The sequence below is a fragment of the Anas acuta genome, chromosome 9 (genome assembly GCF_963932015.1).
Source record: "Anas acuta chromosome 9, bAnaAcu1.1, whole genome shotgun sequence".
Classification (NCBI taxonomy): Eukaryota; Metazoa; Chordata; class Aves; order Anseriformes; family Anatidae; genus Anas; species Anas acuta.
Window position 1 is genome coordinate 9,909,424 of NC_088987.1, and position 27,737 is coordinate 9,937,160.

Below are 27,737 nucleotides of genomic sequence, written 5' to 3' on the forward strand. Positions count from 1 at the left end.
GCACCCCCAAAAAATCGGTCACGAGTGCTTCACGCTCGAGCTTGGGATGCTTTTATAAAGCACCCGTGCTGGAGCTCCGAGGAGCAGGAAACTTTCCAAAAGGTTTTCAGCACGGAACAGAAAAACGCATTTGTTTTTCCAGCCCCGCTCATCCTCTCTGCAGCGCAGGGGATGGGAGGGATGGAAACTGCCCTGACCCTGCTGCTGGGATGAGCACCCCAAAACTCTTTGGTGCATCCCCAGAGAGACGAAACTGTCCCAGGATGGGGATGGGGATGGCAGCGGGGTGCTGGCTCTGCCCTGGGCTCTCTGCCCGACATTTCCCCGTGGTTCAATTTCTCTCACTGTAGCCGGCTCCAAGGCATGCCCAGAGCCCACGAAGCCCAAATATCCGAAGAAGGGGGCTTCCAAAAAGGATCAGCTCCCGGTGGGACGGGGCTGGGGGCCGGCAGCCTGGCCGAAAGGGCTGCCTTAGCCGGTACAAGCATACCCCCTGCCGACGAGCTGGGAAAGCACAGCTCCCCGGACACCGCCGGCACCCCAAACCCTATAAAAATAAAAATAAAATTAAAAATTAAAAAAAAAAAATAAGCCACCATCTAACCACAGCTGGGGGCCGGCCCGGAGGCTGGGGAGGGGTCGGCTACAGGGGGCTGGATTTTTTCGGCGTTTCGGGTTTTTTTTATCGGTGTTTGGGACCGAAATTTGGCACTTTCTCCCTATTTTTTTTTTTTATATTTTTTTTTGCCATTTTCTCCCCCCTCCTCGCCATCGGGGGGGGGGTGCCCAGCCTGCGGCGCTGCCCCGGCCCAACCAATCAGGGCCGGGTGGGGTTGGGGGAAATATATAAATATATAGGACCGGGGGCTGGGGAAGTGGAGCCCTTTGTGCACTGCAGCCCTGTGAGTGGGGTGGCTGCGAGGGAGCGTGGCGGGCTGCCGGCAGGTATTTCCCATCCCTCCTGCACCCCAATAAACGCGTGGTGGCTCGGCTCACCCTGCCTGCAGTTGTGCTGGGTCTGGGTTTGTTGGTTTTTGGCTTTTTTTTTTTTTTTTTTTTTTCTAACTGGCTGGTTTCCTTCCTCCTTTGCACCTGGGGGTTTGTTATGGTAGGGTCCGCTGTTTGGGGTGCTGTGGGGTGCTGCTAGGGGAGATATAGGATGCGTTGGGGGTGCTGCATGCTGCTGGCGGTGTTTAGGCTCTGTGGGGGCAGTGTGGTGACCCCGCTGCCTGCGGGGATGGAGAGGAGGTGCTCCTGTTATTGTAGGGTCGCTGGGAGCTGGGGGGCTTGGGGCTGGTGCTGTTTGTGCACCCCCGGGTTCTGCTCCCTGTGGCTGGGTTTGGGGGGCACTGGGGGGTGTGTGCTGGTGTGAGATGGGAGCTGAGGGGCTGAAGGGGGTGTGTGGCCAGCCCCTGCCTCAGTTTCCCTACCTGGAGCCAGGCAGCTCTGTGCTGCTGACACCCCTTCTGCCCTCGGGACCGGTTTTGGGGGTGGCTTGAAGCTAACCCAGAGTGTGCTGTGCCCTTGAAAACCAAAAACCTCGATGCTGGAGCCAGCTGACAGCACCACGGGCACCACATCCAGCCCGGGTTACTTTCTGCAGCGTCCCCAGCCCCGGCAGGAGAAGGCCAGTTTGTTCCCAAACCGTGCTGTGGGAGCTGGGGAGGGACGCGCTGGTGGCACTGGTTGGAGCTAGGTCATGGCGTTTGGCCCTCCCTCCTGGCTGGGCTCGCTGTTTGCTCCCTAAGGCATGCCAGTGACAGAGGGGGTGACACAGCCCATGGCCATACAGCCCTCCCCGGGGCTGGCAGGGTCCTGGGGGTGTGGGGGAAGGAGGAGAGACCTCAACCTTTGCTCTGTGGGAAGCCACCCACGGCGACCTTGGATGCTCCGGAGGCGCTTCTGTGCCAAAGCCACCAGCCCCACGTGGGCAGGGGACAGAGGGGACATCGGTCATAGCCACCACCTCTCCCTGCCCCAATAAACCAGCCCTGTGCTTATGGGGAGATGCACCCCACAACGGGCACCCAGAGAGCTCAATGCGCCCGGTGGGGCTCACGGTGTCCCCTGGGGTTGGGGACAAGGCTCTGGCGAGCCCCCACGTGCAGGCAGCTGTTGTTGTGGCCGTTTGCATGAGCAAGAGCGAGAGCTGGGGCTGACCGCAGGATCCTGCCCCGGCTGTGGGGCTCCCAATGCCTGCAGGGGGGGGCCCCAGGAGGCAGCCGGGCTGTTACACCGAACCGAAAGGAGCCAGGAAACTGGTCAGAGGGCTGCGGAGGGCGGGAGTGAGTCTGAATTTCCCTTCTCGCCTCTGAGTCACCGTGGCCGGCTGTCCTGGCCCTGAGACACCGCTCTGGTGCCCAGATCATGGGCACCAGAGCGGTCTGGGGATGATTTGGGGTGGTGACCCACCGTGCGGGGCCGCAGGGGGAGCAAGGTTTGTGTGTCCAAGGGTTTGGCACCAGTGTGGTCTCTCCTGAAAGCTGCGCTTCCCTGGCCACATTTGGGGTCAGTGGTGGGTTTGGGGTGGCTGCAGTGCCCCAGCGGGGCTGCTCTGTCCCAGGACAAACCCGTCCCAGGGTGCAGCCCGTGGTGGCTGTCCCCAGGGGAGCAGCTTACAGGGACCTGTGACTCCACGTGCTGCTGGCTGGGAGGCAGTGGCGTCGCTCCGTCTGCCCCAGAGGAGGAAATGTGCGTGCCCCGCAGCACCCCAGCTCTGTCCCCTCCTCACCCTACAGGAGGGACACGGTGGCTCCTTCTGCCCCCTGGGGCATTGCCTCCCTTGCAAATCCCTGTTTTTTTTCCTGCCGTTCGCCCTCGTGTCCTCCTTTCCCGGCGGCTGTCCCCTGCTGGAGGCAGAGCGCAGCTGGGAGGACAAACACCCAGTCCCCTTCCTGCTTCCTCCCCTCGTGGCCTCGCTTTCCACAGCGGCCTCCGAAGAAAACAAAGGTCGCGCCGCCACGCTTTGCCTACACACACACATGTCCGTGTGGCTGGTGCCCTCCTAATAAACTTTGACCAAATTTCCAGCCCGCTGGACAGGAGGGCAGGGAGCTGTAAACACCCTCAGGTCAGCAGGGCTGCCCCAAGTGCGCAACTCAGGGTGGGAGGGGAGGGGGAGAAGTTTTTTCTTTAGCCCAGAGCTCTGCAGCTCAACCCCATACTAGACAGTGGAGAAGCCACACCACGAGGAGAAGCCCTGCGTGCAGGACAGGCTGTGATCCCTTTGGGAGCTGGTGCTGCCGTGGTGTTCCCGTGCCACCTCGCAGCAGGGACGGTGGCTTCAGCTTGTGCCTGGGACGGCGAGCGGGCACCCTGAGATGCAGCAGCACTTGCTTTGTGCCATTTTATCAAAAAAAAAAGAGTTTATTTTTTAAAAAAACAACCCTTGGGAATGAGCTTTAGGTTGAAATGATGAGGATAAAACCTTTCCATGCTCTGTGGAAATAAGCTGGGGGGATCTAAGCCCTGCTGTCCCCCCCCCCGCCTGGGGACAAGGGTCCCTTTTCGTGTCCAATGCCCAGAGCGGTGCCAGGCCCCTTGCTGGGGCTCCACGGGGGATTTTGGCACGTCCCTTTTGGCGAGGGTGGCTGGGACGTGCCCATGGCAGGATGGGCAGGTCGCCTCCACCGGGAGGCTGTGGATGAGGCCGAGGTTGGGCGGGAGGGAGGGAGGGAGGCTGCGGCCCCGCTGCCTGCCCCGTTTGGCCGCTGCCCATCGCTTTGCTTTCGACGCTCGGCACCACCAGGATGTGGTTTATTCCCAGGAAGGAAGCCGGCTGAAAGAAGGCTTTTAAAACACTCCGGCAGCCTTTGCAGCGGGAAGCTGAGCAGCCATATGAAGCCGGGATAGCGGGGCACGGGGAAAAGGGGGCCCCCGAGCTGGGCTTGTGCCCACTGCGTGCCCCCCCATTCCATGGGTGCCCCCATTATCTCCCTCCTGGCTCACCCCAGGGGGGGATCAGCCCCGGGCAGTGCAATGGGGCTGAGCATTATGGGGTTGTATCGGTGCGTGGGGCTGGAGTTATCTCCTCTGACGGGGGCTGAGCGCTGCTCTGGCACCGAGCCCAGCTGCAATTACTCCGGCGGCACCGATGATGCCACGCCGCAGGAATGGTGCGATGGCGCGCCCCTGCTCCGGGCTGGCACGGGGCTGCTCCAGCCATACCCCAGCACCCTCCTGGGGGTCCCCAATGCCCCTTCCTCCTGGCGTCGTGGCTGTGACCCCCCCAGCGTTGGATATTTCCCATCCCAGCCTGCAAACGGGGCACTTCTGCCTTGTGGAAAAAGCTGTGGACACGCAGGGCGCATCCTGCGCGATGTTCCTGTGACCCGGTGTTTTCCCGAGTGTCCTGGTTCCCCCGTGTGCTGTGGGCCCGCAAGCAGGATCTGGGCTCCCACATTTCCTGGTCTTTGCGGTCACAGAGGGAAGCCTGAAAACAGACCTGAAGGGAAAAAGAAAAGGAGAGCCCCTCGGGCTAGGATTTTGCCCAGGATTTTTGAAGACAACCGTGGTGGCTTGACACTTTCTGGGCCCTCCTGAACCAGAAGAACTCGCTTCTCTTTCCCCAGCTAGAACGTTTATTTCTGACTCAAAACAAAACAAAAACAAAAAGAAAACAAAACAAAAAAAAAAAAAAACCAAGCACCCCTGCCACTGCTGTCACCTCCTGGCCTCGCCGTAACCCGGCTGCAGGCGCTGTGCAGGATGCGGTCCCTGCCTCGCTGCGGCAGCCACCTCTTCCCGCTGCCATCCATCTGTCCCCGCTGTCACGGGATCCTGGGGGAACAGGGACACCTCCTGGCCGGATCCAAGCCTGGGGTGAGACGTGGAGAGGGCTGAACCCCATGTTGCAGCAGGGAAGGTGGCATGAGGCTGCAGGGATGGGCACCAGCAGCCCCCGTGGCCACCTCTGGGGACTTCTGCGGGAGGCTGGCTCGGAGCAGCCTCCTCCCAGACAAATCCCTCCGGCGCAGGGCACGGGGTTCATTGCCATGCTGAACTCCTTCGCAGGGAGGGGAAGGAGAAGGGAACTGAATATTTAATGCCTGCAAAGTGCCTTGATGTCGGTGGCTGGAAGGCGCCGGGGAGGGGAAGGGAGCGGGAGCGGAGCAGCGCTCGGCACGCAGCAGCCACCAGGGGCAGGGGGGCACCCCCATGTCCTCCACCCCATCTTTTTGGCCCCTCTGCTGGGTCAGAGCTCCAACGAGGGACCTGCTGCGTGTCCCCATGGTGGGACAGGTCCTGGGGGACGGGGCTGTCCCCACACACCCCCTCCTTTTCCCCTCCGGAGCACGCCCGCCCCGCAGCCTCACACTGAGCACTTGCTCGCACACCGGGGAGGAAACGGGGGGGACCCAGCCCGCACGGGTGCCACCCGGGTGTGCCCCACGTGCGGAGTCACACCACGCACACCCCAAACCACACACGTTTGCACACTCACACGCATGTCCTCGCCGTCACGCACACGCAGCCTGCTGTGTGCGCACAGCCCCGGGAGCGCACGGTGTTACACACGAGCGTGCGGAGTGCCACGCGTCAGCGGTGTCACACGCATGGTGTGTAACGTGCCACACGTGCTGGCTGCCATCTGTGCGTGCATGTGCGTGACCACACGTGTGCACACCCCCATCTCACACGTGTGTGCACACAAACTGCCCCACGAGTGCCCGCAGTGCCACACACGCGTGCGCACACACCATTTGTCCCCATGCACGTCTCGGGACCCTCGGGGACCCCACAGGACCCCGCAGCGGGGCAGGACGAGCCCCGAGGGCTAAGGGGGGGACAGGAGGGAGCGCAGCAGCTTGGCCACGAGGCTGAGGCCCGAGCAAACTCCTCACACGTGGGCACGGCAGGAGGGGACTTGGGGACGCCAAGGCCGGGGGCACGGGTGCAGGCCGGGGCTCTTTGTTCCCCCCCACGCCGGTCCTCCATGATGTGGAGAGCGAGCGAGGCCGGCGCTGCGAAATGGCGGCCGGGGAGGCGGGGATCGGGGGGGAGGAGGAGGAGGAGGACGGAGGTGGGGAAGGCCGGGCGCCATGCGGCCTCCCCGTGCGCCGCCACGCCGCCACGCACACAAAAGGCTGCAGGGAAAACACGGAGGCCAGCGGGACGCCCGTGCGGAGCGGCCTCCCCGGCAAGGGGACGAGGACGGGGACGGAGATGGCCACCTCGGGGTGCTTCGGGGTAGCCGGGATGGGCACAAGAGGGGTCACCCCACAGCCAGGGGCTCGTCCCAGGCCGGCCGTGGCTGCTGGGGACGGGGACGTTCCCTCGCCGCTCACACGTCTCCGTGGTGGCACGCACGCCGCGGTGGGATGAACCCCCCCCCCCGGAGAGCCCCCACGTGAGGAGTAGGGTGGCAAATTTTGGGGGAGGGAGGGTGGATTGGGGTCGTGGCATGCTGGTTTGGTGGGGCAGCAAGGCAGGGACGGATGGTCGGACAGACGGACGGATGGGTGGGTAGGGGGCTTGCTCTCTTGCCCCAAACGGCACGGGGAAAGTGCCCCCACAGCCCCACCTCTGGGCACATCCCGAGGGCAGGAGGGGGATGCCCTGGCCGGTCCCCATCCCATACCCAGGAGCAGGGTCTGTCTGCCTCTGCGGCTTCTGCTCCCTGGCCCGTTTTAGGTCCCCGTTTTAGGTCCATCCACTTTTACGGGATGCGGGCTCGGGGCTCATTGCGGCAGCGCAGCCGTGGAGCAGGCGCCGCCGTGACGCGGAGCCGTGCTCGTGCCCCTACATGTCCCGGGACAAAGCCGTGCTGCAGCAGGCAGGAAAAACTCGCAAGTCGGGACACAAAAGCTGCTTTGTGCCCCGCTCTTTGTCTTAAAAGCGCGATGACTCTTCCCAGGGTGGCCAAAAAACGCCGGGCTGCAGGTCCCGTGCCACTGGGGAAGGGTGCGCCCCACGGGTACCCCTGCAGCATCACCCGCTCCAGAGTGGGGAGAGAAGGGGCACGTGGGATGCTATGGATATCCCTTAGGTTTTTGGGATGGGGCCCATCCTCGGGGAGAGGTTTGAGGAGGGGAAGGAGAGACGTGCTGAGCCCCAGCCGTGGGAATCCCAGTCCCTGAGCAGGTCCAGCCTCCCCGGCAGGTCGGGCTGGTTTGGAGGCGCTGCGAGGCTGGGGTGGCTCCCCGGCGGCCCCGATCCTTCTGCCCGGCCCCATTGCAGCTCGCCGGGAGCAGCCAGGGTCCTGGTGAGGAGGGACGTGGGGACAAGGTCACTGGGATAGGGCAGAAATGCCCCCGTGGGGTATCAGAGCCAGCAGCACGGGGATGAAGAGCGGAGGGCAGCTGTGCTCCAGCTGTGGTGGGGGGCTGAGCTGGTCCCGGGAGGGGCTGGGACCGTCGTGTGGCACCCACTCTGCTGTCCCCTTGTGTTGGGGACCGTGGGGACGTGGGAAGGGAGTCGGTGGGGTCATTGAGGCTGAAATCCCCAGAAATCCCCACTCCCCTCCCCTTAGGTCTTAGCCACCTCCTTCATCTCTGCGTCCCCATGTGATGAGTTTGCTCAGGTCTCAGCCTGGTGGCAACGAACTGGGGGGGGCCAGCCTGAAGCCCTGAGCCCCCAGCCCACATTGGGGACACCCCCGTGTCCCCCAACCCTTGTCCCCACCCCATGGGGGCACAGGATCGGGTCCCCACAGGGCGACATAGGGGCAGGGCACCCTCTGCTGGAGCCTGCCCCCGGCACACCCCAAACCCCACGGGGGGGCTCCCCACGTGCGTGCACCTCTGCCCACAATCCTGGGTGCGCGTGCACGCACCGAGCACGAGCACGCACACACACACAGCCCCCCCCAAAAAATATATAAATATCTAAATTGGGCTTGCCCACGCGATGCACACCCGCGGCACCCACCCGCTCACCCACGCAGCGCGGGGCTGGCGTCCTGCGCGGGGCGGCCAGGGCTTTGGCCGCCGGCCCGGCTTCGCACAACCGGAGATGGAAAAAAGCTAAATTTAAAGGCAGCCAGGCCTGGGAGGGGGAAAGGAGGGGGCTGTGGAGCCGCTCCCTGCTCTCCAACACGGGTGGTGTGGGGGAATCGGGCATGGTGTGGCCATGAAGGCGCCGCTTTTGGCAACGGGGAGCAGCGCCGGAGCTGTGCGCGCACCCCACTGGGGACATCCCAACGCCGTGGGCTAACCCCGGACCCAGCGGACACCGGAGGGCTCGGTTGGAGCTGGCAGAAATGAAAACAGCGAAAAGAGCCTGGGCCGCTGTCCAAAAGTGCTTAGCGTTAATTAATTCTTGCCCGCGACGCAAGCTGCCCTCGGCACCAGAACATCCTAACATAGGCACGGCCACGGCTGCCCGCCCCCGGCGTGGCTGCAGCCCTTTGCCGGATTTTTGGGAGGAGGCGGCGTGGCCGCTGCCCCGTCCCTTGAGCACAAACTGCTCTTTCCCACCCAGAAGGTTTCTGGTGGGTGCTGGGGGCTTGGGGACGGGGGTGGGAGAAGGAGGGTGGCTGTCCCTGCACAAGTGCCCCCAAATTATCCCCAAAATCCCATGGGGGGCAGCAAGACCCTTTTGCCCCATAAAGTGGGACAGGTCCCCTCTCATCCCATGTCAAGGACAAGGACCCCAGCACTGTGCTGTCCCACTTCGGTGGGGGGCAGAGCCCCCCAGCCTGGCCGTCCCCACGCAGAGGGGACGCGGTAGCAGGGCGCACTGCGGCTCCCGCTGCCTCTCCCTTCTCCTGCCCGGTTATTTTTATCCCTGGCAGCGGGCTGGGGACGGGAGGCTGTGCTGGAGCCGCAGCCACCGGAGGGTTTGGGGCGAGGGCTTTGGGCTGTGCTGGAAGCCGGGCACCGCTTGGGGTCTGGTGCCCTGCGGTGGGGCAGCGAGGGGCGTCCCCGTGCCATGGGGTTGGGGACAGCGATGCCACCCAGCAGGGTTTGCCCCATAAATCCCCAAACGAAGTCCTGGATCGGAGGGAAGCGAAGCCAACATCCCACATGGGGAGGCAATCCCCCAAAAGCAGGAGCGGGGCTGGGCCTCGGGGTGCCAGCCACGGTTTTTTTTGGGGTGGTGGGGCAGGAGGAGAGAGGGGGGAGCGGGGCAGCGGGGGGCGGCAGGGGCGAGGGGAGCAGGCAGCGCCGTGACTCAGCCGGGGGTGGCAGCGGGCGAGGTGTTTGTGTTTGAGTTTCTAACGTTACCGTTTCCACAGCACCGGGGAAGCAGCCCCGAGCCCCAGGGGGGCCGCAGGGGGCCCCCCGACAGCACCGAGGGCGGGTTGGGACAGCGGGGCCGGGAGAAGCGTCCCCGTCCCCGCCGCTAACGCCACACCGGCTAAAAATACCGCGGGCTATTGTCGCCAGCAACAAAGCGCCCGGCGTATTTTTAGCCTTATCTCCACCGCCATCGGCTCTGGGGAAGCGCCGTGCCCGCTCCACCCGGGCGCTGCCCCCCGTGCCTCAGTTTCCCTCCCGACGCGCCGTGCCCCGTGCCCCGTCCCGCTGCCGCCACCCCACGCGTGTCACCCACGGAGCCGTGGCACCCGGGGCCGTGTGGTCCCGGTGTCACAGCTCCGGGAGCTGGGAAGCAGGGGGCAGAGACCGGGTGTGATGAGCTGGCCCCGTGGCACCGAGCGACAGGCTGGGGGTGCTGGAGGTGGCGGGGGGGGACCCGTGTGCCGTGCTGTCCCTTTTCCTAGCCGATGAGCCAGCACTCACGCTTCCCCTGCAGGGTTTAAGGGGGCAGCCTGGACCTCGACCCACCAACCCCCCAGCCCTCCTCCTCCTCTTCCTCCTGCAGATGAAGGCTCTCCATGCTGCGGCACCGCTCGCCGGGGGTGAAACGAGCTGGCGCGGTCTCAGCGCAGCAGCCGGGTGGCCAGGGAGGGCTGTGCCAGCCTGCGCGGGCTCTGCCAGGGGCCGGGGCTGTCCGGACGCCAGGATAACGCTGGATTTGTGCAGATTTCCCTGGCGGAGCACGAGGCAGGGAGGTTTCACTTACCTTTCCCCTGCCAGAGCAGCTCGGCGATGCCGTGCGGCGGCGCGGCCATCCGCTCCCCGCCACGGAGAGGGCTGAAAGGAGCGGGGGGTCCGCAGCACCTCGGGGGCAAGGACGGGGCTGTGACTTTTTGCCAAGCGGGGGGCACAGCTGAGGCAACGAGCCGGGCTGGTCAGGCTTGGATTTCTCGGTAAAACCCTAAAGAAAGGCTTCAAACTCTCTGTAATCCCTCCCCAAAAAGCCGCCTGCACCCCATGGCTCGTGCAGGAAGCTCGGTGCCGGGGTACCTGCTGCTCCCCCCATCCTCGGGGCAGTCCCAGCGTGTCCCTATCCGTGCTCCAGGACACCCTCATGGTTTTGGGGGGGCTCTGCTCCCCTCTCCCCTGCCCCATACTCCCTCGTCATTTAACCCTGCTCTTAGCTTGGGGTCCTGCTTGGGGTCCCACTGGACCCAGGGCAGAGCAACCTCTCCCCCTGCACAGATTGGGGTGGGGGGGCTGTTGCAATGGGTCCCCCTTTTTTTGCAGGGACCCCCCCATTCCCCAAGCTGGCACCGATGGGGCACCAAACCTCACAGAGCGGAGATTTGGGGGGAGAATTATAGGGGAAGAGGGGGAGACCACAACATCCCGGCTCACAGAAAGGTTTTTTTGGGGGGGTTTTTTTGGGGGTCAGCATCCTTCTCCATCCCCTGTCCCCTCCCCGGGGCAACGGGGGCGGGGAGCACGGAGCCCCCCCGGCAGGGCCCGCCGGTGGCTGCCCGGGGGAGCGGGAGGGGAGGAGCGGAGCGCGGCGGCCCCGGCACCGGCCCCGGCACCGGGAGGCTCCGGAGCGGCGGCGGCGGCGGCTCCGGGACCCCGGGGGCTCCGGGACCCGGTGGCTCCGGAGGCAGCAGGCAAGTGGGTTTAAGGATGCAGCCGGGCATTTGGGGGGGGATCATTTTTTCCCCCTTTTCCCCCGGTTTCCCCCCCAGCCCACGCCGCCGCCGGAGGGATTTGCTGGGCTGGGGGGAAATTTCCAAAAGGGATTTTTTTGTATTTTTATTTTTTTTTGGGAAGGGGGGTGTGAAATCTTCCAGTGGGGAAGGGGCCGGGATTTGCACAGAACAAAGGGTTTGGTGTTGGGGGGAATGGAAAAATACCGGAGGCTGACAAATGGGGGTGTCGGAGGGTTGGGGGTGTCGGGGCGCTGTGCCCGGAGCATCCCAGTGGGGTGGGGGATCTGTAGGGCACAGGGGGGCACCCACCCCCGTGGATGAGGGTGAGGGGTTTGCCCCCCTCCCAATAGGCTTGGGGGATGTAGGATTTGGGGTGCAGAGCGCCCAGAGTGTGGGCATGGGGGTGCTGCACGGGGGCCCTGCATGGGGCGGTTTTAGGGGCGCTCGTAAAGGAAATCAGGAGGGGGGGCAGCGAGTGGCCAAGGGGGGGCAGATGGGCGACTCCTGGGGCTGGCGTCGCTTGGTGCCGGTGGCAGAAATGCGGGGTTTTGCTGGTAATTTCTGCACCCCAACGCCCTGGCTGTGAACCGGGAACGGGGGCACCGTGGGGGGAGCGGGCTGCGCTGCGCAGGCACCGAGGGACTCGCAGGAGGGGGGGGACGTTCCCGGGATCTTGGATCGAGCCTGGCAAGAGGAGATATCGACCACGCTGCTGAACCAGCTGAGGTTTGTGGGGCCGCAGCCCCCTCCCCGGCCCCCTGGCATCCCTTCCTGCCGGAATGGGGTGGGTGGGAGCCCGCGGGGCTAACGGGGCTGGCCCCCAGACTACGGGTCCCGGCGTGCTCCGCGGTGCCTCGTCCAGGCTCCATCCCCGTCCTGATCCCAGCAGCTGGCGGGCGGCGTGCTGTGGGGTTGGGGACGCAGCGGAGAGGCCACGTTTTGGCCGTGCCGTGAGGAGCAGCTTGGTGCAGGAGGCTGCGGGAGGAGGTGGGAATGCCGGCTGGGAGCGCGTGCCGTGCGCTTTGCCCCTCTGGCTCCCTGCGCCACGTGGCCCCCGGCCCCCAGCAAAGGGATCGGGAACCCTGGGCACTGCCCCATTGATCCTGTGCCTGCAGCAGCTGTCCTTTGGGTCCACTATAGGGCTGGGCAGCGCTGCATGCTCCTACAGGCTCTTCCCTCCCCTGGCACGCTGCCCCAGGACGCGGGGACACCAGCTCCTCTCCCATCCCCTGCTCTGCACGGCTCGCACGTGCCACCCAGACGCTGCTCCTGCACTTGCCTCCAACCCTCTGAGCCCCTCGAGCTCTTTTTTTCCCCCCTTTTGCCCTAAAACTGCTGGCAACACCACCGGCGGGTGGCACCGGCCGGGTGGGTGGCATCAGCTCGCCCTTGGGTGGGGGGAGTGGCGGGGCAGGGAGGGAGATGAGGGCGCCGGATAAAGCCGGGCCTATTTTTGTACTGCAAAGTAATTACCGGAGCCTTCCAATCCTTAATCTGCCGAGAGCACCCCGGCGCGATTGGATCCCTCCCCGAGCCTGGCGACAATTCTCCTGTCACACGTCTCCTGCGTCACCGCCCCGCCAACGCCCGCTGCTGGGCTCACACCGGGATCCATGTGCCGCCGAGCTGCCGGCCCATCTGCCCCACTGGCACCCCCAGGAACGGGGACGGGGACCCCATTTGGGACCCTGGTTTGGGGTTGGGAGCGGGGTTTTGCCTCGGGTATCCCTATCCCCGCAGCAGGATTTGGGCTCCGGCCCCGTGAAACCACATCCATACGGCACGTTCTCCCTCGGGGGGTCCTGGCCAAGTTGCCACCCGCGTGGTCCCCTCGCCATCCCCGGCCACCTCAGCTTCCCGTGGGCACATTTGGGGTCCCCGGGGCCCCTCTCCAGCCATACAAGTGGCGGTGCTGGCTGGCTGGGCTGGCACCATGCCCGGCCTCTCCCCGTGCTGTCACCGTGCCACGGGCTCGCCGAAGAACCTGTTCCATTGCTCACACCACGGAGGAGGAAATTAGGGGTGGTGGTTGCGGCAGCACCTTTCATCCCGCGGCTGTGGGACTGCTTTTCCCCCTGCCCGCACGCAGCCGGCTCCAGGGTGAGCTTTGGGGGGCATTCGGGACCCCGTGGAGCTCGCAAAACCCTTGCTGAGTATTTGGGATCAGCCTTCTCTCCGCCCAGCCCAGCGCACGGCAGCCAACTCGTCGGCGTGCCACGAGCAGCCCCCAAAAGGGAGCGGAGAAAGGACTTGGGGGTGTCCCCAGGTGCCCCCGGCTGCGTCCCTGCCCCTGTTTGGCAGGGATTGTTTGGGTCGGGAAGCATCTGCCGGCGCCGGAGCCGATGGCCATAAAAGGCCCTAAAACGGAGGGGCTGGGAGGGATCATCGGGGACGTGGGAATGAGGGGCTGGAGAGCAGCCCTGCAGCGCAAAGCGGGTCGGGGCGCCGGCACACAGTGTCCCCGTGCCTTCCCCCGCTGCTCAAGGGGCACGTTTTGGGATCAGCATCGCCTCCCACATGGGGTTGGGGGGGATAAAGCTGCCCCTTCATTCGGGCACCTGGGCGGCGGGGGCGAGGGGCGAGCAGCGGGTTCCCCCCCCCCCCAAGCCCCATGCCTGGCTCCAGACAATGGCCACCCTTTTATTGGGATTTTCCGCTCCCGGCCCCGGCCCCACCACCCAGCTGGTGACATTTTACCACCTCCACATCCACGTGGGGACTCAAAGGGCACAGACGCACTGGGAAACCACACGGAGCAGCCGTCCTCCCCTCCTGACCCCCCCACGGAGATGGGACCGGGATGCCCGCACCGGGAACCTCCCTTTGGGGATATTTCGACCCTTTTTGGGGTCGTTATCCTCCTCCTTTTCCCTGCCTTTGTCCCCTGGCTCAGCGGGGCTCGGACACCCTCTGGATGACGGGAGGCAGCGTGGGGACATTTTCCAGGCTGGGGACACTTGGCCTTTTGGGGACGGACACCCCGACCCCATAGGCAGCCGGCTGTCGGAGCAGTGCCACCCCCAGCTCCTTGGGGACACGGGGTCCATCTCTTGTTCCCCTCCTGCCCCCTCCCTGACCTCCGAGGGGTTTCCCTCAGCAACCCAAACGTTCGCCCCGTTGCCTCTACGGGGATTTTGGGAACACGTCCCATAAACAGGCGGCCGGAGAGCGTGAGTCACAGCGGGCGGGAGGGACGTGGAGGCGGGCGGGGGGCTGCACCCTGCCCTTATTGCCGTGCGAGTCACCCCATGGGAATGGGGAGACACACGGGGGGCTGATTATGGGGTGCAGAGCCCCATGGGGTGTTTTATAGGGCAGGGGGTGCTCGTTTTTGGGGGTGCACCCCGAAAGGGGTGGTCCCCACCCATCACGGTGCCCCCCACGGGTCCTGTCCCCAGGGGCTGGGTGGGCCAGGCTGGGACCGCTGGGTGCTGGGGGGGGGGGGGGGGTTAAATAGGGTGCAGAGCATCCCCCCCCCCCCGACCCCAAAACCCAGCCCCTCTGTGATTGGCTGGCACGGGGCTGACGTCACTAAAATATGCAGATTTATGCGCGTTAACCCTTTCCTTGCCGGAGAGTGGGGGGGGGATTTGGGGTCCCCCCGCAGAGGGGGGCGGTGGGGCTGGGGGTCACCCCGGGACCCCCTCCATGAGCTGTGTCCCCCCCCCCCTCAGCCCCCAGGGTTGCCATGGGAACCGGAGGGTTTCTGATGTCACCGGGAGGTTGCTACGAGACGGGCCCCGCGTGATGTCACTGTCACCATGGTGACAGCAAGGGGGGGATTTGGGCCCCCCCCTGGGGATAGGGCTGGGGATGGAGGGGGGGGCGGCCACTCGCGGTCCCTGGGGGGCCGGGCACCTGTGGGACCTCTTCCGAGGGGACTGTGAATGCTTCTTATTAAAATAGTGGGAAAAAATCCCCAAAAAACAGCTTTTTTTCTTTTTTTTGGCACAGTCTGAGTTATTATTTTTAGAAGCGCCGACGGCCCAGCCGCCCATTTGAGCAATTTCTGTGGGTCCCGGGGAAACGTGCGGCCCTATGATGGGGGGGGGCGGGGGAATTGGGGGCACTCCCCGATGTGGGGGTGGCTGGGGACAGAGGGGGACAAGGGACGAGCACTGTGGGGTCCGGGCAGGGGGATGGTGGCCCCTTGGTGCCATGTCCCTGTCCCCACCGGTGGCACGGGGACCATTTTGGGAATGTTGGACCCCCCCAGACCGCTGTGGAGCCCAGTAAGAGGAGCCTCGAGGCCAAAACAGTGATGATCCCACTCACCCAGGTGAGCGCATTTTGGGTTTTACCCGCACAGCTGATAAAAGGGACACCTGGGAGCCTCCAGGGGGTGGTATCTTGGGGGGTCCCAGGGTGTGTGGGGGCTGAGGGGGCTGCTGGTGCGGAGCACGAGGATTTGGACGGAGGAATCATCAGCCAAACTCACGGTTTGTGACCTTGTGGGGTGCCGGGGAAGCTGAGGGGGCTTGGGGAGGGTGACTTGGAGAGCCCCCCAGGAACAAGCGGTGGTGCACAGGGCGATGGGATGAAGCACGAGGAGCAGCTTTGGGGCCCTTTTCTCCTTTCCCACACCTGCAACAAAAGCTGTGGGCTCCAGAGCGGCCCAGCCAGCACCCCAAAATGCTCCCTGTGTCCTGGGGACACCGCTAAGGCTCCTGGTGCCACCGTGTGGACAGGCGACACGTCCCCAAAGCCGCTGTCCCCACAGCCTCCCCCGCGCAGCGCTGCTCCGCCGGCCCCTTGCTGCTCCCCGGGGGGGGGGCATTTCTATCCCATTTCTGTGTCCCCCCCGGTGTCCCCAAAACCCTGCTCGTCCCCTTCGGTCACCGCTGCTTCTCCTCGGGCAGGGGGGGGCCAGGCCGGAGCTCCCAGGCGTTTCCACCAGAGGGAGCCCAAATGTCACCAAATCCGCCCGGCGACGTGCGCCCATCATCGTGGCGTCGGGGCGCCGGGACATGGGTGGCCCAATGGGGACTGTCACCCTTTTGTGGGGCTTTGCCACCAGAAAAAAAGCCCTGCCAGCTGCCCCAAACCCTGCCCAGCCCCATGGCCTGGGAGAAAACCCACGTGCCTTCCCCGGTTCGTGCCTGGAGCATCCCCAAATTTCCTCGCTGGTTTTTGGGGTTCTCCCAACCCAAACCACTGGTGAGGAAGGAGCGGCTCCCCTCTAAACACCGGGTAAAGGAGGTCATCGGTTTAAATTAACACAGATGCAAAGCAGCAGAAAGGGAAGGTTGGGAACGATGCTCCTGGTGCTCCCCTAGCAGGGTGCAAACAACACCAGATGGGAGCCGGGGGGAAAGACGGAGAAAAAAACCTCGCCGGCGACGCTGCGGGGTGCCAGAGGAAAATCTCTCGTGTTTGCTGAGAATTTACTGGTTTATTTAAAGCCTGTCATTAGCTGCAGCCACACGGGGTGGGATTCATGGAAGTCCCAAGTGAATCGGGTGCCTTTTTGGGGAGATGTCTGAGCCACCGAGAACCGCTGTGGGCGCAAGAACCTGAGCGCATGGCGGGGTCCCAGCCCCTTGCTTGCACCCGGGAGATTTTTTTGGCACTCGGAGAGCCAGGGGTAGATGGGATTTGGGCTGAATTCAGGCAGGCGGCACCTGGCTCTGCTGCCAGAGCAGCCTGGCACGGCCGGGAGAGGAAATCCCAGCCCTGGTGTTTAATCCTGCCTGTTCAGGGGAGCCACAAGTGCCCCGTGCGGGGACTTTGGGGCACGGGAAGGCACTGGGTGCCAGGATGCTCCTGGCAGGGCACTGAGCCAGGCTGGGCTCGCCTCCAGCCCCTTCCCACTGGTCCCAGCAGTGCTGGAAGCGGGGATTAATGTGCCCCAGGTCTTGTGGCAGGCTTCCTGCAGCACCGTGCGCCCCTCAGGCCAGGTGGGATGGGGAACGGTGCCTGCCTGGGTGACACCTCAAGAGGGGGGAAAAGAGGAATTTCCTTAGGACTGCAGCAGCAGGCAGGGACGTGGAGGGAAACTGAGGCACAGAAGGGTGGGATGATGGGGTGTCTTCCTTCACCCTGCAGAAGCTGGGCGCAGCCATCACCCTCTGGTCCATTTTGGGATCCCATGGGACCGGTTGGATGCGATCCGCCCGTGCCATGACGTGGGTTTGGGTTTATCCTCGGCGCTCGCAGGTGGGATGCTTCATTATTCATGCTGGGCTCTCTGAGTGTGGAAATCAGGCTGAGAGACTCTCATCTCTATCCACTTAGAGAGAATTACCGTCCCTAATCTTCTCCCGTCCCTCGGCTGTCCCCAGGGCTCAGCCAAGGACCCGGAGGCTGCCTGGTGTCTTGCTGCGGTGCCCCAGGGGTGGCTTTCATCCCAACCTGCCGACCTGAACGGCCCCACACAGCTCGTTAGTGCCCACGTTCCCCCTCTTTTCCCACTCCTGCCGCAATTAAACTGCGGCTCAGCCCCTCCTGTGCCACCCCGGGTATGATCCCTGCGTGTTTGGTGGTGAGACACGGGAGGTGCAGGTGACACCTTCTCCCTGTGCCATGTCCCCTGTGATTGCCACCAAGGGGCGGGTGGGATGCACAGGGAGGAGGAGAAGGACCGAGGGGCTGGGGACCATTTTCATCCATGCTAAAGTCGCCTCGTTGGCATCCCTGGGAGCTCGTGGTGTGTCTTCCCTTTGGTCTCTTGAGGTGAAGCGTAATTATTTTTTTTTTCTGGAAAAAATGAAAGTGTGTGCGTGTGTCCCACTTTTTTTCTTCATTTTATATTTTTTTCCAGCTGAACTAACTTTTGGATGCAGAGCAAGCCTGGAAAAGCCCAGCCCTGAGGTTTATCAGTGCCTGAAGAGCGCTGAGAAGGGAAAACCCATCCCACGACCTGGAGCAGAGCGTGGCACTTGCATGGAGAAGGTTCAAGGAGAGCATCCTGCCCTACGCCTGGCCATCAACCTCTGTGGCTGCTAGAGAAGGGCTTTGAAAGGGGCAGGCAGGGCATGGGGATGTGGCAGCACCACCATGAGCTGGGTGTGGATGTTTTGGGGTCTCATTGGGACCCCAAACCTGGCTTTTATGGGACATCCTCCCCGTTATCCCCAGCACCGGGGTCTGCACGTGGTGGAAATGCTGGGATCTGTTGGGATGTGCTGGGACATTTTGGGTGGTGGGGGGACCAACTGGCCAGTGGGACCCTCTCCGTGACCCACACACCTCTCCCCACCTGCCCTCTTACCCCGTCCATCCGTCCCAAAATCCAGCAAAGCAGCAGGCGTGGGGCAAAACCACGGGGCCATTAACACAGCAATTAAATCCCCGTGCCCCTGCCCCTCAGCCTGGCCACGTGCTGGAGCCTGAGCATCTCCGTGCCCATCTGCAAAGGGCATCAGGGCACGCGTGGCCCCGCTGTGGGCTGCTCTCCCTCCATCCTCTGCCCCTATTTGCCGTGTCTCGATGTTGCGGGTGGTTCTTTATGGCTGGTGGGGCTGCTCTCCACTTGGAGAGTGAGTCATTACGTGGCAAATGGGATCCAATCACCGAGACGTTATTTCCTTGCCCGGTGTTCTTTGCAAATGAGATTTTGCAGAACTTGAGCGTGTTGGTTTGTGTGTTTTCTTTTTTTTTTATTTTTTTCTTTTTTCCCTTCCAGCCAAAAGCCTCTTCCCCGGTCCCATTTAAACGGCTGCGAATTGGGTGCCGAGAGGCGATGCGCAGGGGAGGGAATGAATATTTACCACGGGCCCGGCTGGGTAGAAGAGCTAATAAATGTCCCGGCAATCAATCCGGCAGCCCCAGCCGGCACCTTAAATCAACTCGTGAATGCAAAGTGGCTCCGAAGCCGGGGCTGGGGAGAGAGGCCGTCCCCACGCTGTGCCATTTATTTATCTGCTTTTGATGACTCACAGAGGAGGAGGTTTGAGGAGGAATAAATAGAGCCCATAAACTGTCTCCACGATGCTCGGGACCTGTGCTCCGTTTTGACGTGCCCCAGAGAAGGTCCTGCTGTAGCCGAGGTGCCCCCGAGCTCGTTCTGGCTTTGGGCAGGGGATTTCCAGCTGCTGGGATGCTCTGGGTGCCCCCAGCCCTTCCCCTACCCACAGCCGTGAGCATCCCCGGGCAGCTCAGCCTGATGGAGACCTGCGAGAGCCCGGCTCTCCTGCCAGGTGGAAAAGCACATCGTGTGTGCCGGCCCTGATTAGCAAAATTATGGTTGCCATGGAGCCCCAATTCCTGCTCCGAGGGCGCCCGCCTCCCCCGGCCCCCCAGCAGACCCGAGCGGAGGCCGGTTCCGCTGTCCCCGGGAAAGCTGGTTACTTCTATCCCCGGGAACATCCAAATGGCCCTTTTCTTTATTTCCCTTCTCCTTTTGGCTCAGTTTTAGAGGGGAAAAAAAGAAATGCCCCCTCCCTGTGGTTTCTCAGAGGGACAAGGGGGTGGGAGGTGGCTGAGTGCTGACCCCACAGGGATGCGTTTGGGTGCCCCAGGGGGAATGAGGGCACCTTTTCTACACCCCTCGGCACATATGGAGGCATCCATGCCCTGGAAAAGGTCCTGGCAAAGTACAATCAGCTCAGAAAAATGGGCACAGCCACTGCCCACCCCCTGCAGCAGGTGTAGGGGCACGGGTAAATGTGAACCCTGCAGCCAGGACCTTGCTCGGGGGCGATGCCCTGCACACGGGCTGCCCATCCTCATCCTCTCGCTGCGGTGAGGGCGCACGGCTGGGGCTGGCACCCGCTGTAGGGCACCACAGAGGGCACAAGTGACCGCCCGTGCCTCAGTTTCCCCTCTCAGACACTGTCAGCACCCCGGGGGCTTGCTGCTTTTCTCTGCTCGGGAGCAGAAGGCGTTAATTAAAAGCGCAAAGCCCTGTGCAGGCAGGGGAAAGAGACACGGGGAGCTAAAAGGCAGCGCTGATCTTCCCTGCAATTACCATGAGTGATGCACCCTTGAAAGGAGCCGAGAGTGGATGCAGGCGGTTATTAGGGCTGCAGCTCTCCAGCTTCAAAGGCGCTGTTTGGCCTCTCCTTCGGCCTCTGAATTCCCCCGAGGATGCCGCGGGCAGCGCGAGCCTCGCTCAGCCTCTGGGCGCCAGCCTTTACCGGCACCTCGAGGACTCAGTGGTCACAGGGACAACCTCGGCTGCCCTTGGACAGCTCACGGAAAAGGCTGGGTGCGCACAGGGGGGGAGACCACAGGGAGGAAGATTTGGGGGGTGGGCGCACGCAGGGGGTTTCCCTGAATTGCTGCTCGCTGCCCAAATTCCCAGCGCAGCAGAGCTCAGGCTGCAGCGAGGAGTGGGCTTAGGTGCCAAGGAAAACCAGGCAAGGTTTTAATAAAGTGCCTGAGAAGGGGAAGAGGCTGGCGGGTTGTGTCAAGGAGCAGAAAGAATTGGTGAGTGATGTGCAGCCGCTGGGAGCCACGAACCCTTCCCAAAAAAGAGGTTTCCAGGAATGCCTCCTCCCCGGTGCGCCCTCGCTGCGGCACAATCTGCTCCTGCACCGGCACGGATCCATCCCTGCCTCGGGCATCCCCAGGGGAAAAAAAAAACAAGCAGCCTTGTGGCAGCAGCCAGGAACAGGGACAGAAACCTGTGCCCATCAGCTGCTGCTTCTGGCAGCTCCCTGGCTCTGCCACCCACCCCGGCGTCTGCTGAGCCTCTGCCAGCAGCGCCCGGCTGCTGTCACCAGCACCGTGCGGTGGCACAGCCTGTCCCCGGCCCCACCGAGGGCATTTCTCTGCCCTCCCCACTCCCCTGGCTGCGGGCAGAGCCTCCTCTCTCCCGCTGCAGCCAGGATTTCCAGCCGGGGTGGATTTTTCCCCCTGCGTAACGCCTTGGTCGTGCCCGTTCGCCCTCCAGCCCTTTGGCTCCTGCGGCTCAGCCGAGGGAGACGGCTTGCCAGGGAATGTCACATCTCAGCGCTGGCCCTGTCCTGCCCTCTGCGTGTTTGCTCTGCCAGTTCCCCTCTGTTCGCAGCCTGTTTGCTGCCAGGAGCAGCACAGGGCCAGCGCAGGGCCACCGAGCCGTCCCCTGCTGCCTTTGCCCTTCCAGCCCTCTCCTGCTCCGAAATTTCTCCGAGCAGAAGCGCCGTGCCCAGCCGCAGAGCTGCACCAGAGTGAACAGTGCCACGGCAATGGTGTCATCGGTGTCCCCGCAGCCTTCCTCCCCTCCTCGTCATCGTCACCCGGTGGGGACAGAGCTGGGCACGGCTCCACGGCACCCTCAAGGATCTTTGTGTCCCAAAACTGGGGAGGAAAAATATCCGGCTTCATGGGGAGCTGTGGAGCCCCACCATCACCAGACCCCCTCCATGTGTCCTCATGAGGTCCTAAGGGGGGGACAAGGGGACAGGGGAGGCTCCAAATTCTGCAGTAAGGAGATGGAGGTGGTGGGATGGAGTGGGGGCATGGGGGGCACCGGGGAGATGGGAAGTGGGCATCCCAAAAGAGCCACTGGGCAGGATCTGGGAGGTGAGAGTGGGTGCCCAGCTGCTCCTTGGGCTGGAAGTTGGGCTGAAACTGGGCTAAAAAAAAAAATAATAATAATAATAATAAATAAATAAAATTAAAAAAATAATAAAAATATTTAAAAATGATGTGTTCCAGGAGAGAGAGGGGTTCTGCGGGGTGGGGGCAGAGAGGGGACAGGCAGCCTGGCACGGTGTGCGGGGACACGGGAAGGTGTGGGGTGTCTGTCTGTGTGTCTGTCTGCGTGTCTGTGTGTCTGCCTGCAGAGCTGGGCTGCTTCCTTGCAACGCAGGAGGGTGGGCAAGGGGGGAGTGATCCGAACAAGCAGCACAGACAGACAGACAGACAGACAGCAGGAGGGAGCAGCTCCCTTGCACCCAGGTGGGAAAGGAGCCTCCTGCCCCGCAGCAGCTGAGCCGGAGGGCTCACCTCGGATGGAAAGGAGCCCCCCCGAGTTCCCGCACCCCCATCCCCAACCAACCCCATCCAACTCGGTGCTGCCGTGGCCCCCGCAGCGCCGGCAGAGCAGCGGGGCCGATCGATGGCTCGCTCACCACGGAGGCCACGTAAATGGCACATCACCGCCTGGCGAAGGCTGCCGGTGGGGATGGAGACGGCCGCGCTGCCCTCCCCCGGGACTCTCTCGAGTCAATGGAGTTTATTACTTTAACGTATTTCCTCTCTCCTCCTGAAGAGCATCTCCTCCGCCACCGTGCCGCTTCGCCGCCGAGGATCCAGCCCCTGGCGGAGGCACCGAGCTCGGCTCGCGCGGCGCTGGGGGAGGAAGCCCCCCAAAAGCTCCCCCGGGAGCCTCTCCGCTGACGGAGGAGGGAGGCAGCCGTGGGTAAGGGCAGCCGCTTGCTCCGAGGGGAGAGCAGAGGCAGGATTTCTCCAGCCTGCCTCTTAAGGCAGCGACGTCTCCATCCCCTCCCTCGCTCCCTTCCCCGCCCGACCGTCCGGCGTTAGGGGTGCCGGGACCTCGTCCTTCGGCTGGAGCTTCCCGGCGAGACGTAAGTCCTTCGTGGGGAGGAAGAGGGATTTTTCCCCTCGGCTCTTTTCCCCTTGCCCCTCCGCGCAGCCAGGGGAGTTGGAGCCGGGATCGATGCGTGGCGTGGCTCGGGGATGGGTTTGGGGCCAGCTTTGGGGTCGTATCCTGCTCTGCTGCGGAGCAGGGAGAGGGGGTGCCCATCTCCGAGGTGTCCCCACAGGTGGGGTGAAGGGGCTGCAGGGGGTCGGGGAGCTGCCAGCGGTGTCTGCGGGTGGGAAACGGGGCAAGGGGAGGGTGGGAACCCTAAAGGGAGGTTCTGGGGAGATTTGGGGTGGTTTCCTAGGGGAAGGACTTTGCCTGGGGCGGGCTGGGGGTGCTGAGCAGCAGTCTTGGCACCCTGCTGATGATGAGGGGAGAGGGGCAGAGGGCTCGGGAGCGACAAAGGATTTGGGAAACCGTCCTGCGAGCCACCCCGTCTCTCCACAGCCATGAATCCCTACATCAACTGCTCCGGCCCCGAGCTCCCCCTGCCCCAGCGCGACTTCCCCGCCGAGCCCCTCAGCCCAGCTCTCTGCAACAGGAGCCACCCGGGCGCCTTGTTCGACCCCAAGGACGCCAACCTGACGGAGGAGCAGCTGCGGGATAAGTACCTGGGGCCCCGGCGGTCCAGCTTCTTCGTCCCCGTCTGCGTCGTCTACCTGCTGATCTTCGCCGTGGGGGCGGTGGGCAACACCCTGACCTGCATCGTCATCCTGCGGCACCGCTTCATGAGGACGCCCACCAACTATTACCTCTTCAGCCTGGCCGTCTCCGACCTGCTGGTGCTGCTGCTGGGGATGCCGCTGGAGCTGTACGACATGTGGAGCAATTACCCCTTCCTGCTGGGCGCCGGCGGCTGCTACTTCAAGACGCTGCTCTTCGAGGCCGTCTGCTTCGCCTCCATCCTCAACGTCACCGCCCTGAGCGTCGAGCGCTACATCGCCGTGGTGCACCCGCTCAAGGCCAAGTACGTGGTGACCAGGAACCACGCCAAGAGGGTGATCGTGGCCATCTGGCTCGCCGCCGTCCTCTGCTCCATCCCCAACACCAGCCTCCACGGTTTGAGGCCTCTCTACGTGCCGGGCCGGGGCCGCGTGCCCGACTCGGAGATCTGCACCTTGGTGAAGCCGCGGTTGACTTACAACCTCATCATCCAGATCACCACCATCGTCTTCTTCTTCCTGCCCATGGGGACCATCAGCGTCCTCTACCTGCTCATCGGCCTGCAGCTCAAGAAGGAGAAGATGCTGGAGGCCCTGGGGGCCAAATCCAGCGGCGACGGCGATTACCGCGGTGGCCGGGGGCAGAAGAAGGTGAAGAGGAGGCAGGTCACGAAGATGCTGTGTGAGTCCGAGCCTGGGGATGGGCAGAGCCAGCAGGGGTGTTAGGAGGGAGCTGGGGGGAAACTGAGGCACGGCCGGTGTGGAGGTGCTGAGGCTGGGTTATCCCAGAGGAGGGGGCCGGGAGTGGTGTGCGGGGGGTGTCGGGGCAAAGGCAGAGCTGGTGGATGGGGTCCTGTGGTGGGGATTGCTCGTGCTGGCTGCCTCCTGGCTGTGAGACCCCCCCTCATCCAGGAGAGCAAAAGGGGAAGGAGCAGGGCTGGGGTGTGGGGAACATCCCCTCTCTCCCCCCCAGCCTGGATTCCTGTGCCCCACAGCCTTGGGGTGCCGTGGTGGCCTCCTGCCCTGCCCCATCCCATGGCGATGAGGCTCTGACCCCAAGCTGGACCACAGCATCCCCCTGTCCCATGGCTGTGTGCCCTTGTTCCTTGGACTCGGCCAGGAGCAGGGTGACATTTGCCGAAGTTGAGGCCGAAATGGGGCAGGACCCCACGGGCCGTGGCCAGAACCAGTGGTTTGAGGCTTTATTTCCCATACCCACATCCCCTTGCCCATCCAAACCTTCTCCTCAGGTCCCTTAGGCAGAAAAGGGGTGGTGGTGGTGGTGCTGCTGGTGAGCCTCGTCCCCCTCCCCTAACACCACCCCCCTGCTCCCCGCAGTCGTGCTGGTGGTGGTGTTCGGGATCTGCTGGGCCCCCTTCCACACCGACCGCCTGGTCTGGAGCTTCGTCTCCACCTGGACCGGCCGCATGCTCCACATGTTCCAGTACGTCCACATCATTTCGGGCGTCTTCTTCTACCTGAGCTCGGCCGCCAACCCCATCCTCTACAACCTGATGTCCACCCGCTTCCGCGAGATGTTCAAGGAGGTGATGTGCCACCCGGGACACCGCCCGCCGGGCTCGCGCAAATACTCGCCCAGCCTCACCCACGGCACCACCCGCAGCACCGAGTGCGAGCCCGTGCCCGGCGCCAACGGGCTGCCCCTGTCCGACGGCGAGGAGTACGAGATGGAGGAGATGGAAGGGGGGCAGGCGGCCACGCAGGCGACGTCCCTCTGCTGAGGAGCTGGGGGAGGCGGGGGGCACGGGGACGGCTCCACCAGCATCCCCCCCTGCACCCTGGCGGCCACCTGGGTGATGGAGGGGGGAGCCCACCTTTTGGGTTTGTTCCATGCTCTCCTCAGGATGGTTTTCTTGGCAGCTCCGGGGTGGTGGTGGCTGTCCCTCGCCGTGCCGTGCACCCTCTCCGTAGCCAAGGCCAGGGCACCCCCAGGGCCACGCCAGCGATCCCCCCAAAATTTCTCATCCCAGAGTTAAAATTCCCTTGATTTGTGCCCCGATTGCATCCCCCGGGTCCCAGCTCTGCTCCCAGCACCCGTCCCTCTTCCCACAGGGGGACGCGCACCGCTCCTGCTCGCCGCGCCGCACGGGGCCGCGGGCAGCCCGCTGCCTGCAGGGCGGTGATGATCGATCCGTCCCCAGCCACACAGCTGGGGAAATGTCACAAAATGCCACGGAGGGCGGGCGGGCTGGCCACGTTCCCCCAGGCTGGAGGGGCTGATCGATCTGCTGCCTGGGATCGATGCCGACGGCTTCCTGGCGCTCACCAAGTCCTCCCGTGGGATGAGATAGCCGGGCTCCAAAACAGGCTGGGATGTTTCCCATAGGACTTTTCCAGTCCCATTTGCTCTCTGGCCAGGATTTGGGCTCGCAGGCTCCTTCTGACCCCACATCAGCCCAGCCTCAGCCTGGAGGCAGCGCAGCCAGGTCCCCTCCGAGCTCCCCATCCCCACTGGATCCCTTTGGGGTCCTGTTGTGCGCTGTAGGGTGAGGATGCGCGCAGGGCTGCAGCCACCTTTACATTTCAGGGCCATCCCAGCTGCTCTCCAGAGGACGTCGACGTGGCAAAGCGCATCGATCCCCTCCTGGTTTCTCCCTCCTCCGCCTCCCATTGCTCCTGGTCCCAGGGTGGAGGTGACAGATGCCTCCTTGATGGCTGTTAATGCCCCGTGCAGGCACCTCCCCGCCTGGAAACCTCCAGGGAATGGCTTTTTAATGGGCAGTCGATAGGGTTTTATTGCGCAGCCTGCGCAGAGCTTCGGGTCCCTCATGCCCTGGGTCAGTGCACCGGGCTCTCGGTCACGTCCCCAGCTGTCCCCTGACGCAGCCACGCTCCCGATGTCCCCTCCGCCCCTCCTTGGCCACCCCGAATTTGTTCTTTAAATGCAGGAGGTGAAGTTGCTGGTGAGATCCCAGCGTGGTGGTGCCTGCCCGGTGGGGCTGCTGGGGGCTGCTTTGTTTTTTGGATCACCTCAGGAAGCATCCTAGTGAAGCCACGGCTGTGGCATCTCCTGGGTGGAGATCTGAGGGCAAACCTTGCCCCTCCGGCTGTTTTGGGACAGCACAAGGGGACAACCCCAAGCCCCCGTGCATCACTTGTGGCCCCGTGGCACCTTCCCAGCCGCGTGCCGGGGGCTCAGCCAAGCGCTTACGCCTGGCTCAAAAATAAGTGGCTGGTGACTGAGCGCTTCTGCCTCATTTCCCAAAAGTACACTTAGAAAAAGGACTCCTTGTCCCGCCGAGGGAAGAGCGGCTTGCAGGAGAGGAGCGGAGCTGCTCCCTGGCTGCAAATCCCCCGGGATAAATCAGAGGATTACTCCTGCCAGGGGATGTGTACAGGCGGTGACTTGAAGCCCGGGGTGTTGGTGAGCTGCTGATGTTCAGGCAGGGCTCGGCGCTGCCGCCGGGGCCAAACGATGGGGCTGGGGGTTTGGGGGCTGTGCAGGGACCCCCCACAGCTCCCACATGTGTGGTCGGTCGGGGATCAGCCAGCCTTTGGGGCAGGATGGCCGTGGTGGATGGAGGGTCCCCAAAATGTCACCTGGAGATGTCACCAGATGATATTTCAGGACATCACGGAGCCTGGGTGGGATGGAGCAGAGGGACACGGTGGGGACAGGGGCTGGGAAAGCGAGTGGCTGTTGGTGGATGGGTTTGTTCCAGGTCTTCGCTCTGCATTGGGGAGCTCATCCCTGTCCCTACAAGTCAGGGAATTCATCCCTGTCCTGCAATTTGGGGCATGTCTCCAGCTCAGGCTCCGCACCACCCCTCTCCAACAGCTTAATTTCCAAAGAGCCGCTTCCCAAAAGTTGTCATCCATCCTCTGAGATTTACAGCAGCCCCCTTCCAGCAGCCGGGTCCCGCTGAAGCACCCGCCGGCCCAAAATCCTTTCCAGGCAGGCGCTTGCGCAGCGGCACAGCAAATCCGGGCCACGCAGCATCCCCAGCGGCGCTTCCAATAACAAGATTTATCACCTTTACTTGGGGATTAAAAAGCAATCAATCCGGGAGGCTGCCCCAGCCTTGTAAGGCTTTTTTTTTTTTTTTTTTTTTTTGCAACAGGCACGTTCCTTTTTTTTTCTCTTTTTTTTTTTTTCTTTTTCCTCGGTGGAGCCAAAGCCGGTTTTACAGCGATCGTCTCGCGTGTTTGGAGCCGTGATGGATGGCGCTGGGAGCGCCAGCAGAATCTTCACCGCCCCTCCCTCAAAAGCCAAGGGAAGGGTTGTTTTTTCCCTTCCTTCGCAGAGCTCGAGGCAAACCTCGAGGGGAGAGAGTTTGCAAAGCCCTCACGTGGCCGCCAGCGGGGCCGTGCCCGCAGGGGCTGGGGCTCTGCGAGTGGCACAGGAATCAGGAAAGCGTAAATGTCAGAGATGTGCTCGACGTGAGCTTCGCATTGAGATTTAGGCTGCTTTTTTTTTTTTTTTTTAATCGGTATTTCAATTATTCCTCTTACGCTGGAACGCTGGCGGAGGTGAAAAATAACATCAGTGTGCGTGACGGGCGGCACAAAGGGAGGCACGGGGACAAACGGAGAGACAGGAGCTGTGCGTGGGACATGATTCTGCCCCTCAGGGACTTCTGTGAGCTGAGAGTTTCCATTCCTATCCCCTCATGTTCCTCAGTGCCAAAGGGAGACGAAATCCCATTGATTATTGAAGGATCCCTGCCCAAACCCCGCAGTCCCC

General features: G+C 63.3%; 1 protein-coding gene across 8 annotated transcripts; it reads left to right on the top strand.

Annotated features, from left to right (window-relative positions):
- The first annotated feature begins 866 nt into the window (after window positions 1–866).
- NMUR1 (neuromedin U receptor 1) lies at window positions 867–27,097 on the top strand. 8 transcript variants are annotated; one of them, XM_068691773.1, is made up of 6 exons: window positions 15,187–15,339; window positions 16,946–17,056; window positions 17,661–17,791; window positions 18,525–22,353; window positions 22,818–23,714; window positions 24,371–27,097. In XM_068691773.1, the coding sequence occupies exons 5-6, from the start codon at window positions 22,820–22,822 to the stop codon at window positions 24,772–24,774; spliced, it is 1,299 nt and encodes a 432-aa protein (XP_068547874.1). In that variant the 5' UTR covers window positions 15,187–15,339; window positions 16,946–17,056; window positions 17,661–17,791; window positions 18,525–22,353; window positions 22,818–22,819; the 3' UTR covers window positions 24,775–27,097. The 8 variants fall into 8 exon arrangements, with proteins under 8 accessions (XP_068547873.1, XP_068547877.1, XP_068547876.1 ...); XM_068691772.1 differs by lacking the exon at window positions 15,187–15,339 and adding an exon at window positions 867–945 and having other exon boundaries at window positions 17,661–22,353; XM_068691769.1 differs by lacking the exon at window positions 15,187–15,339 and adding an exon at window positions 7,211–15,179 and having other exon boundaries at window positions 17,661–22,353.
- The last annotated feature ends 640 nt before the right edge of the window (window positions 27,098–27,737 follow it).

Coding starts and splice junctions, on each gene's coding strand:
- NMUR1 (XM_068691772.1), top strand. CDS start 22,820: ATGAATCCCTACATCAACTGCTCCGGCCCCGAGCTCCCCCTGCCCCAG. Junction 23,715..24,370: donor GCAGGTCACGAAGATGCTGT/GTGAGTCCGAGC, acceptor TGCTCCCCGCAG/TCGTGCTGGTGGTGGTGTTC.